A 13210-nucleotide genomic window follows, 5' to 3' on the forward strand; every position below is an offset into this window, starting at 1 on the left:
AGTATGGTTAGTAGTTATAGTTACATGTGTAGTGATTATAAGAAATATAATGTAAGAATTTCCAACTACTTCTTTATCATGCATTCTAAAACATTGTAAATCTATTATTTCCAAGCGGTATTGTTGTAATATGGTTAGTAGTTAGTTACATGTGTGATTATAAGAAATGAAACGTTGGTATTTCGACACTCTACCTCTTTATCAAGCATTCCAAAACATTGTTTATCTATTATTTCCAAGCGGTATTGTCGTAATATGGTTAGTAGTTAGTTACATGTGTGATTATAACAAAGAAACATATGTATTTTGACACCCTACCTACTATCAAAGCATTCTAAAACTTTGTATATCTATTATTTCCAAGCGGTATTGTCGTAATATGGTTAGTAGTTAGTTACATGTGTGATTATAACAAAGAAACATATGTATTTTGACCCCCTACCTCTTTATCAAGCATTCTAAAACATTGTAAATCTATTATTTCTAAGCGGTATTGTCGTAATATGGTTAGTAGTTAGCTACATGTGTGATTATAAGCATGTATTTTGACACTTTACCTCTTTATCAAGCATTCTAAAACATTGTAAATCTATCATTACCAAGCGGTATTGTCGTAATATGGTTAGTAGTTACTTACGTGTGCTGTGATTATAAGCATGACATAATTATTATATACTGTGTCATAAGAGTGAAAGTTTTAAATATACACATGGTGTCCAAATAAATAGTAGATTTAAGCTTAAATTTACCCTCTGGACATAAAATCAAGATATTACACGTGAAAGGATATAATTATTAGTATGTCCTAATAGTTAAAGTGTCATATCTACAGGAATAGGATGTTTAGATAGATATTTGAATTAAACTATAATTTACACTTTGAATTATAAGTAAAGTGACTAAAAACTTTATGTTAGATTAAGAATTACAGAATTGTAAGTTTGTCATAACGTTTAGTGAAAGTTTTAGATTCTGGGTGTCCAAATAAATATTGAAACAAAAAGAATTTTTCAATTCTAAACAAACACAGTTCACAAACAATTCTAAACAGTTTCCGGGATGTTTTTGAGCTGTTTTATGTTAAAAATATATTTTTGGTATGGATTCTAAATATTTTTCTGCACACTCACTTTCCACTTTAGAATTACAGATCCTCAATCTGAAAGGGCGCAGCCACTAGTAACAGATAGAAGTAATTATATTAAATCAGACTTTTAATTATAGCTTATATGCTCGATTAATCCTTATATATGTAATTTGCAACTAAGCTAAAATTGCGAAATTGTTAAGCAAAACAGTATTTTTTATATCTACATGTGAGATTTATTTAACTTACATAAATTTATTCCTTAAACCATCTATTATAAAAAATCTACCATTAAAAATTCTACTAATAAGCATGAAAATTCTTATGAAACAGTTTCGCTACTCTGTTACAAAATTTTCCTTGTTAAAATCGTAGAAGTATTTCCTGAAACTACTTATCATATAATTGAATCCTTAATTAGATCTGTCACAGCAGAAGTTGAAACTATCAAAGGCAGAAACTTTATTGTTATATTGATACTGAAATCTCTATTAGAATCTGCTCTTATTATCTTGTTTTAATCCTTAATAGGTAGATGTTTATACATATCAACAAGAAGTATGTTCTCATATTATAAGTAGAAATGTGCTCCTAGGGCAATATTATACATGTAGTAGGCAAGTTTTAGGCTAAAATTGGAGGCTAAATCAGCTCCAATCAAATTTGGGATCCTAAGGGATAAGACAATGGACTATACATTAATGCACATTCACAGTTACCCATTTTGTATAGTTAAATATTGGTTGAAAAGTTTGGAAACAGCTTATTTTGAAGAGAGTACAACCCATAAAAAAAGCAAGTCATCCTATTTATATCTAAGCAAGGGATAAACATAAACAAGAAATTTTGGATAGGTCGATACTTAACTTCATTTTTTTTTTGGGGGGGGGGGGGGGGGGGAGCGGGGGAGAGGAGGATTTTTTTCACGAGAGATTTCTCTTAGGAGCCCAAATATTTAGAAACCTTCCCTGGACCTTTATGCAAAGAAGAACCATAAAGGTTCAGCGGTTAAAGAGATCATTTGCTACACACAGACAGACAGATAGACGGCTGATTTTTAATAAGGATTACACATTCAATATAATAAATATTTTATTTTTGACATTCAATGTTTCTATCCCTAAATAAGTATTAAAATCTTATAAACGCTTAGACGGCGCGGCGTAGCAACTTGAATGAACGTAAGCGCTACGCACGTTACGGAAACAGTTGCGTATGTACGCGCGTCTTGCGTACACTTTATATGTTTGTGATTTTAATAGTTATTTATTGCATCGTGTTATAGACAACTTTCCGTGGATATTAAAATGAAAAATTCTAAAATGAACAAAATTGGAATTAATTTTATGATATATATTTTCGTGGAAAATTTTATGATGCTATACATGATTTTTCAGTATGACTGAGAATCGGTTCTAATCCAGCGGATACTAATCAGTTACGAGACCATATGGAAATATGTATAAAGTTATCTAATGGTACATTATTATGTGATTTTGTGTGTTTCAAATGAAAGTTAAAATTGATGTGATATTATATCATATAATGTTTTAGTCTGTCCTTTAATTTATGTGTGTACAACAGTTCAATTTAGTTCTACATATTACAAAAGCTTTATATAAATAAAGGGATGGTTTTAGGCTATTTTATATCTAATGCTAAGGGCAAGGTCACTAGCTATGTTTAATAACTATGAAAACTTTAATTTGATGACTTACTTTCGAAATTAATACCAATAATTTAATTTTATAATGATAAGAACGAACGTCATAATTTTTTTAAGTTTTAACAGCTGGTAAGGGCTATAGTTTTTCAATAGCTGAGTATCTTAAAATACTTAAAATAAACCTAAAGACGTCATTTTTTAAATTAAGAAAGTCGGAGGAAAAGGCAGGGACTTAAGGTATAACACAATGAACGATAATTCAATGTCAATCCCCAATGATGATCAATAAAATTACTCCTTTTGTATATTAAAATTATTGTTTTAAGAAAGGTTTGGACAATCAACTTCATTAACAAACCAATAAAAACTTAATTAAAGTACCCCAAAATCTGTTGGTAGTTGCATAATTAACAGACCAATGTCCCCCCACTCCCTGAGAAAGTAAGACAACATTTTTATCTAGAGAAATTCATTTTTTAAAAGCGAAGCTTTTCTATAATTAGGGTCGGTCCGTCCGTCCGTCCGTACGTCCGTCCGTACGTCCGTCCGTCCGTCCGTCACGGATAGCTTTTTTCGTTAATTTAGACATGTTAGAATTGTCCTATCGATTTCAAATTTTGCATGGTAATTCCTTTAGTAGTTAGGTACGATTTAGAAAGCGTAGCAACTCTATAATCATTACCAAAATGTCCGTACGTCCATTTTAAACATGTTGATTCTTTTACTTTTTTAAATAGCTTTTTTTCGTTAATTTAGGCATGTTAGAATTGTCCTATCGATTTCAAATTTTGCATGGTGATTCCTGTAATAGTAAGGTACGAGTTAGAAAGCGTAGCAACTCTATAATCATTAACAGAATGTCCGTACGTCCATTTTAAACATGTTGATTTTTTTTACATTTTTAACAACAAATTTGTATGTGACCTAATTATCCGATCGGTCTGATTTTTGGTATACTGATTCCTGGGACAACAAAGTACAATTTTATAAGCGAAGCAACTCTATAATCAAGTCCTAAAAATGTATGTATGTATGTCCATAATCATTATCCTGTATCAAGCAGTTTTTCAACAAATTTACTTCCAATTTTGCTTTGACTCTTATACATTCGCATTCTGATTATTCAGTTCTGACATTATACAAGTGTTAATGTCCGTTTGTCCTACCGTTTCAGAGCTTCGCTTTTATGGATGTTGTCATCCTTGTTACAACAATGACTTGGGTTAATTAAAAAAGAAAAAGACCTAAATTAAATAAAAGTAAAACACATTTTGTTGACATCATTAAACTCAAATTTTAACTAAATAAGGACAATAAAATTCATCGTTGTTCAACTTTGGAATATAATAACAATGGTGTGAAGAAAAGTGTTTTTTTTTCAACCCCTGTCAAAAATTAAGAGGGGTGAAGACTGATTACACTTCCCTACGGTTCTTATTTTTCTTCTACATGCAGTGTAATTAATTATTAGACGGGCTGACAAAGTTCAATTTAGTGTAGATGCTTATTGATCAAGGAGTAAGTTTTTTTATGACGTCACATGGCTGATTTTTGAGACACTTACGTCCAGTTACGTCAGGGAAATATTTTTACGTATTATATATCTATCTGAGAATTAACATTTCTCTTTTAATTTTCATTTCTGCAGCTGACAGATAGATAGACGGACAAATACACATTTTAGATTAAAGAGTAGCTTTGCTATAGAAAGAAAAGTTATATAAAGAAAAAGTCTTGTTAATAAAAAATACATTTCATGTCTGTAATTGAATACAGACCTATTTTAGATAAAAATTTGTGTCGTTTAAAAGATTTATATTTCAAAAGGATAATTAACTTCTTGATGATGTAATTAAACAATAAGTTTATATAAGAGTTAAAGTTTTTTACTGGCCCCTTTCAGTGGCGTGCGAAGCACTTTGTCTAGGGGGGGGCATTTTGAAGATTTTCTAAAATTTTGCCCCCCCCTAAATCAAAGTGCCCCGGGGAATAAAATACTTCCTATTACCTGGTTTGTTATGTTCAGTGAAAAAAGTTTATAACCTAATTTCTACACTAATTAAAAAATTTGGTAAGGTTAAATAAATAGTAACTGTTGCTTGGCGCGAAGCGCCAAATTTTTTTTTTTTGAGTATTTCTTGATCTTTTTTTTTGGAAACTGGGATAGTTTTGCTTTTTGTAGGGTAGGGGGCAAAAAGGGGCATTTTTGTTGACCAGGGGGGGGGGGCAAAATGGGGCATTTTTCAACATTTAGGGGGGGGCAGGGGGGGCGGTGGCTAGGGGGGGGGCAGGGGGGGGGGGGGCGTTTTGGTCGCTAGGGGGGGGCGATTGCCCCAAATGCCCCCTTCGATTCGCACGCCACTGGCCCCTTTGGTAATACTATACGTTTCATAATGTTTTTTCCTCAAGCAATTATATAAATTGCACTATATGAACACACAACTTAACCTTTAGCAGTTTTTAATGCGTTCAAAAAATGCAAATGTTTATGCAAGTAAATAAATCATCCTTCAAATCATATTGAAAAAATATAATTAAAGAATATACTTTCACAAAGAATTTAAGAAGGTTTTACAAGAATTGTCTCTACTTTAAATATACTAGGGGCTGCACTCCCTAGAATATAGTGGCTCTTTATTCGATGGGGTATGGAAAGGCAGAAAAATAGCCCAAAACCATACAAGATTTCTTTATAAAAATAAAATAGCCAAAAACCATCTCATGACCCATAAAAAGCATTACTGTAAAGTATAACCATCTTAGTTCAGCAGTTAATGAGATCCTTCGTTAAAGACAAAAAAAGCTTACTGCTTTATATTATAGGATTAATTAATTGAAATTCTAACGTAAAACAAAATACACTTATTTTGCAAAGTTGAACTGTAAAACATTAACTATTAGCCACTAAATGTCTTAAACACTTATCATTAAGCTCTCCACAGTTCAGTGAATGGGAATACTAATGTAATATTATCGCCCCTAGAAAATAAAGCCCCATCTCCTCTCCTTTCTCTCTCGAAAAAAAAAATGATTATGTAATTAATCTTCTTTTTAAAACTAAAATTTAAATTGGAGGGTCGACTTACTTCCATCCCTCTCCCCTCGCTCAAGTGTACCTAGAGGCCTCTATGAAAAAAAAACAGAAAAGTAACTGGCAATAAAACACTGAGTATGGCTTTTTTATGACCTTGCTTATTCAGAATAAATTTCATAAAATGGACATGTGGTTATTTATTTAGAATACTAACCCTGAGTTCGCACATTTTAAGAGAAGAGAACTATTATCAACTCCTTAGCTGTTAAAACTAGATTAAGTAATCTTGAATACATAGTTGGTCAAATACAGTTCACTTCCTTATTTGCTTACAAATATGTACATTCATATTAGACGTATATGGTACAGACTGATTTTGTAATATCCTTTTATAAAAGTAACAGGATGTATGCCTGTGCGTATAGAAAGGTCTGTATACATAGTTCCTGGGAAGGTTTATAACCATTTTGGGGGAGGTTACTAGAACCCTCCGAAGAGAAATCGCCGCTTTTTTACTTTTTCACCTCAAGTGCCCCTAGAGGCATCTAGTGGCGTACCCGCTAGTTATTAATACCACCTTATTGTCTCGTAGCTCAAAATATGATGGAAGTACCCAAAGTTTTTAAGCCATTGAAAAAACTTTGGGTACCAGACTAATCCTGATAAAACAACCACAAAATACATATATCCTTGTTTAATGATTGGACTATTCTAATTAGTCTCTGAAATTTTAAACACAAATCATGTAATATATGTATCAAGTATATGTATAAAGTTTTTGTATATGGTTAACCAATAAACAATTATACATATATTTCCCACAGTTTTGCTTTTTTTCAATTCATTAATGTATTTTTTATGTGAATAAGTATTTATTGAAATGTAAATTTTTGTTGAAATAAACTAACTATCAATCAGGCCAATAAAATTTTTATATATGAGGAGACTTTGCTCATAGCCCTAAGGTTTTGCTTCAAGAGGTGGATGGGGTACTACATAACATTTTTTATTTGTTGTAAACCAAAAATCTTTAAATGGGGATGTCGTAACCCCGCCCCCCACACCAGACACAGACATTCTATTACTTTCATATAAGAACTAGCGGCTACGCCCCCTAGACGCCTCTAGGGGCACCTAAGGGAAGGGTTGACTCTCCGTTTTATATTTTAGTTTTAAAAAGAAAAACACATCCAACAGACATCCTGTCAGAACACCTTGTTCTGTTAATTAGCTTTACATATACCGAAATAAATCTTAGTCAACAATAATCTTAATAATATTTTAGAAATATTTTTTTTCAGATTGAAATGATTCCTTTAGTGTAGAAAGAATATTTGCCCTGTTAAAGGGTGAAATAAATATGAGAAAAAATGAAGGAAATAAAAGTGGCATTATTTATTCTTCTTTCTTGTAACAGGTTTGTTTTTAAGAAGTGAACCTACTCAATAATTATCTTTTACTGTACGTCCGTCAGTACGTAAAGATGTGGAGGGAAATGTGATTTTCTATGCTACTACTTAAGTTATTAAAGAATATTTACCCTGCTAAAGGGTGAGATAATAATGAGAAAAAATGAAGGAAATAAAATTGGCATTATTCATTCTTTTTGTTTGTGACAGGTTTGTTTTTTAAATGTTTACCTCAAAGTGTCTAAGATCACTGAAACCTCCACATCCTTTATTTTCAAAATGAATTAAAAATATGGCAAGTACAAGGACGATATGGTAATCAACAACAAATTTTTTAGTGAATTTATGTCTTATGTAGATAACAAATGCTATGTGATAGAATGAAATGAAGATTACTTTTATATCTGCAGTCCTTTCCCTTTCATCTAAGTATGCTGTTATTGTTACCGAGATAAAGTAGCACATAAATTTAATAATCATAAACAGTTTTTCTGTCCTTGTCTTTTTAAAATTTCCTTTCAATGATTTCTCAACGGCCTTGTTTCTTTAAACATTTTAAAGGGTTAAAGGTTTTGGTTTTGTTTTGTAAATAATTCAGTAAGAGGGATGTCAATATGCATGGTTAGATTCATTCTAGAAAGTGCTTCAGCAGATTGTTGCCAAGCCTTGAGACGGTCTTCCCAAATTTTTAATTTATAGGGAGTGTTGAAATTCTACACCCCCCTTCTGCTTATGCTTATGAAGTAGATTCGAGCTAGTATTAACTTTTGTATTTTGTCCGTTTCATTCCTTTCCGTTTTCCCCATGAATATTATTCACATCTGTTCATCCTTTTATTCCTAACAATATTTAAGGTGTTTTCCTAACCCTTGAATAATTAAATATTCATGCTTGGTAACTCTTAACTTCTTTCATTTCTTAAGCGAAGATTTTCAATGATTTTACATATTTTGTTAGATTTTACATATTTTGTTAGATTTTACAAGCAATAAATTATCTCCCAAAATTTGTTAAACTCTAAAAAAATATATTTTTTTGGCCTAATTTTCGCCTTTAGAACGTAGGTTATTGATTGAAAAGAGGGTTGGAAAGATTTTACTAACAAAAATAGACTAAAAACTGTTCAGAAAAATTAAAAAAGCTAACATAGAAATATATACTTTGCCCAAGTATATTTCGAGTTGTTATGTGCAGTGAAAAAATAGTAAAATTATTTTAAAACTAACATTTGATTTATATTATTTATCTAGTCTAAATATTTGTACGAGTACGCCAGTGGAGCGACGACTAGCGGATACAAACAGAACTAAATCAATGACACAGCCGAGGCTAGTGGATAGAAAGTCTGACGTCATCATTAGTATGATCTATGGACTACTCAATGAGACTAAGTATCAGATTAACCAGCCAAATAATATCAGTTCAGGTATAATAAAACAGCCTAAAACTTGCCAATAAAGGTAATGCAAACAAAGAATTAAATACTAATGCACTAATAATACAATTTCATTGGTTTTTCAGTTATAAAGTTTAATTTATTTGAGATCTTAAATCACAAAAATACTAATTTTACTGTTTTCAGATACGGGATCAGACTTTAAAACATCCTCGTTACTAAAAGACAATTCAAAGCCTAGTTATTTTAATTACAAAGTGCCAATAACAACAAGTGCCCCCAAAACAAAGCCTTACCAGAGCACCGTCAGATTTGATGAGTACAATGATAATCAGCTGTTATCATTATCAACGACGACATTAGGGATGGATACTTAAAAATAATAACTGTTAACGGAAGGGTTATTTGATTATAGATCCTTTGTCTTCAAGATCTCACTGTGGGCATACAAGTTTATTGAAATGCGGGGTTTAAAAATTTAATGGGTGAACACTGCCTTATCCCCCACCCACCCCCTCTTTGGACATCTATGAATGAGTTGTACCTGTTTAAAAACCAAGACAACCCTCCATAGTTTGGTTATTTTCATTTGCCTGACAAAGTGACAATAGTTTTTAAAACTTATAATTGTTTAATTTTAAGATTGAGTGGACAAATCTTGATGAAATTATAAATTTAAGTATCCAACTGACCCAGGTCCATTAACACCAGAAGAAATAAAGAGACAGAAGTATAGAAGTACAGTGAGGCCTGAGGCCGGACTTAATCCTTTTGTGGATTTGTTAAATATTGATAAATTTAAAGGTAACCTTGCAGTCCTGAAGGGGAGTGCCGACACCCCCCTTTAAATCAAAATTTGATCCAAAAAAATACACTCCAATGACAAAACCCTGAGTATGAAAATGCTTTTTGTGTTAGCAGTGATATAGAACAAACATCCATTTAAAGCTAACATTATTACTTATTATCCTAGGAATCATAGTTTAAGATTAATTCTGGTATATTAAAAAAAAATTTACAAAAAGAATCATATCTTTTGGGATAAGACAATGAACAATAATGGAATGTAAACAAAATCATCTTTATTTTTATTAGAATCTATGTACAATCCAATTATAAATCAATTTTTAAGCCACCAACAGGCAGAACCTGTTTATTGGCATTGTGAGTTTGTTTATTTAGAGTCCAATGTCCCTTCCCTCCATGTAAATTTGATATAGAAAAACAATTTGTCATATTAAAATGAATATGTAAACAATTGCCAAAAATCTACCCTTACGTTTTAGATAAAAACTTTTAAAAAATTTGAAAAGGTATAAAATACAATAGTTGAATAGAAAAATAATATATAACAAGAACAATTATGTAATTTAAAGAGAAGAAAATACTAATCTTAAAATTTACATTTTAGTAACTTACTATATTGTCATTTATTAAGATAATACAAAATTTGTAAGAAATCGTAACAAAATGATTGACATGTAACCAGGGGCGATAGAAGGAAGGTGTCCACTCCACATCCCCATTAAAATTAAAATTTGAAAGACCAGCAGCTTTCGACTGTTCTTCTTCTTCTCCTGAAGCTTTTGACCCCCCCCCCCCACACTGAAATCCTGTACACGCAACTCCATGTAGAGATGCTACGCTTCTAAAGTATTTTACTTCCACTCATGCAAAGTATATGATTTTCAAGGGTGAATGGTAAAGTGATAAAAAGGGCTTCAAACTCAGGTCTACAGGGATAGGATAATGGCCGATAAATTGATGTACATTCCAAATGATTACATCACAAAATTACCCCTTCTGTAGATTACTTTTAAACGTTTTGAACACGTTTGGACACAATAAAATTCCAATTAAAGTCCCCAAAGTTGATGAGCCAACGAATAAGAAAACATTATTATAAAACTTTGGGGATAAGTGTAATAAACAGCCCAATATGTCCCCTTCTGGGTTAAGGATCAATTTTATTGTCATTGACCCTACCCTACCCTAGGTTAAACTTTATAATTTTTCATTACCAAAAGAAATTTATATGCATGAATTAATTCACATGAAGGGGGAAGGAAAAGTATTTTCAAACATAATAGTTATTAGTTGTATCGTAGAATAACATAAAAAGTTATAGGAACCTTTTTCAGTATGTTTATGAACCTGTTCTAATCCAGTGGACATATAGGTTTCGAAATCATACTGAAATAGTTATTTATCGCAAAGTTTTATAAACGGCTCTCTGTAGTTATAAAAATGTACAATTATATTCGTAGAAAACTGGATATAATGCGTTGCTATAAAAACCGTTTCTAATTTAACGGATATTAATAGGTTTCGAAGCGATACTGGAATAGTTTCCGTGGATCTTGGGGCTAAAAAAACTGGTTTTAATATTACATTTTTACATTTAAATTTTCTTAGAAAACTGGATATAATGCGATGCTATACAAAACTTTTCTGTATGGCTGAGAACCGGTTCTAATTCAGCGAATATTATTCGGTTTCGAAGCCATAGTGAAACAAGGATGACAACATCCATAAGTAGCGAAGCACAAAATTTCGTGGATGGGAATGACCGTCATGGTTGTTTTCTTCAAACAACGGGAAATTTAATTTTGATATCTAAAACAGAAAAAATTTTGAAAATCGGATCATAAACACCAAAGATATTTGGGAAAAATATAAAAAATTTGAAAATAGCCAAAACCCTGCAAAAAGGCAGTCTGACCATTATTGTTGTTTTCTTCAAACGACGGGAAATTTAATTTTAACATCTTTAACTGAAAAAAATTTGAAAATTGGACTAAAAACACCAAAGATATGGGGGAAAATGTAAAAAAAATATAAAATAGCCAAAAACCTGCAAAAAAGGCAGTCTGACCTTCATAGTTGTTTTCTTCAAACGACGGGAAATTTGATTTTGATATCTATAACTGAAAAAATTTTGAAAATCGGTTTATAAACACCAAAGATATTGTGGAAAATGTAAAAATAGCTAAAAACCTGCAAAAAGGCAGTCTGACCGTTATTGTTGTTTTCTCCAAACGACGGAAAATTTAATTTTGATATCTTTAACTGAAAGAATTTTGAAAATCGGACCATAAACACCAAAGATATGGGGGAAAATGTGGAAAATCTAAAAATAGCCTAAAACCTGCTAAAAAGCCGTCCGACCGCCAGTGATGTTTTATAGTTAATTGTGCTCCTTAATGATAGGAATGTTGTCAAAAAATTTCAGAATTCTATCTTTTATAGGAGCTGAGTAAATCCCATTTCCCCCATAGCGTTACGGACTGACGGACTGACTGACGGACTGACTGACTGACGGACGGACAAAGTGAATTATAGAGTAGCTTCGCTACTAAAAATATTATTTTAATTTCAGATGTAACTGCTAAATCAGAAGTATCAACAGAATATGAGTATATTACTCCGGATATTTCTACCACTACTGCTACTACTACATCAACTACTAGGGATATGGTCATTTCTAAAACAGGGATCTTAAGGGATAAGACAATGGGCGTAATCTTTTATATGCTTCCCAAATGATAAACCTCTTGTATAGATCAAAATTATTAGTGAAATTCAATTACAGATCCCAAAATGTATGGACTATAATTTCATGTACATACATCCCCAATTATTATAAACAAAATTAACCCTACTTTTGATTAAAAAATTGGTTGGACAGTTTGGACACTTCTAGTTTGAACCAACCAATCTTAGATAAAACTTTGGGGACTAGTAAAATTTACAGATCATTGTCCCCATCCCTCTATTCCTGGGTGTGTTACAAATGACCAAGCTTTGTTTGACAGAAAAACTGTCACAGAGCCAAGCACAAGAGAAAGTGATGAAAATAATTTTATCAATAATACCAGGCATTTGGCGATTAGGCATTTCAATAAAAGTTTTAGAAATATGCATGTAGTTGAAAAAAGTTTATGATTAAAGCAAATTGATTAATTAATTCAGCTTAAACAAAAGATCAACAGGTTAGCAATGTCTAAAAGCAGTTCAAAAGCAGTTAGGGCCTCTAGGGGCACTTTAGGAAAAAGGTTTACCCTCCACTCTACATTCAATTTTTCAGTTAAAAACATATTATTGGGATTGTATCTTTTTGCAGGGTTTATTTTACTTAGAAAAGTTGAGTTACCCGTGCCAAAAATAATTATTAACCTTCCCAGGACCATTATAAAGGAGAACCATATCGGTCCAGTGATTAGCGAGATGCACACACACACACAGATGGACATCTTGTTACTTTTACAGGATTACAGACTAATGAACGGTTTAAAGGTTGTATAGGTGGAAATTTTTTTTCGTATATCATTTTGTTTACAATTGTATATATGGTCTTACTCTAAAATTGTATCAATTTTGTTATACTATAGTATAGAAAATTTGTTGGTTCTACGAAAGTATACCATCGTTATGCAATAATTCTTACGAGGGTACGAGAAATTTTGTTAGTACTAGAGACATATATTATATACAAAAACCATTTTTCGGCCGTGATCCAGTGGGTTAGAAAATTAGTACGAGGCGGTAAAAATTGATACGAATAAAAATTAGTACAAAGCACAAAAAATGTCTACGACAAATTTAAAAGAAAAAATTT

General features: G+C 31.7%; 1 protein-coding gene across 1 annotated transcript; it reads left to right on the top strand.

The window, feature by feature from the left end:
* The first annotated feature begins 7092 nt into the window (after positions 1 to 7092).
* Positions 7093 to 8969, top strand: LOC145328396 (uncharacterized). The gene is made up of 3 exons (XM_080172035.1): positions 7093 to 7204; positions 8447 to 8622; positions 8779 to 8969. Exons 1-3 carry the CDS (start codon positions 7158 to 7160, stop codon positions 8967 to 8969), a joined length of 414 nt encoding a protein of 137 aa, XP_080028161.1. The 5' UTR covers positions 7093 to 7157.
* Positions 8970 to 13210: the final 4241 nt, after the last annotated feature.

The sequence above is a fragment of the Acartia tonsa genome, chromosome 1 (assembly GCF_053477335.1).
Source record: "Acartia tonsa isolate MP-2025a chromosome 1, ASM5347733v1, whole genome shotgun sequence".
Classification (NCBI taxonomy): domain Eukaryota; kingdom Metazoa; phylum Arthropoda; class Copepoda; order Calanoida; family Acartiidae; genus Acartia; species Acartia tonsa.

Coding starts and splice junctions, on each gene's coding strand:
- LOC145328396 (XM_080172035.1), top strand. CDS start 7,158: ATGAAGGAAATAAAAGTGGCATTATTTATTCTTCTTTCTTGTAACAG. Junction 7,205..8,446: donor ATTCTTCTTTCTTGTAACAG/GTTTGTTTTTAA, acceptor TTATTTATCTAG/TCTAAATATTTGTACGAGTA. Junction 8,623..8,778: donor GCCAAATAATATCAGTTCAG/GTATAATAAAAC, acceptor TACTGTTTTCAG/ATACGGGATCAGACTTTAAA.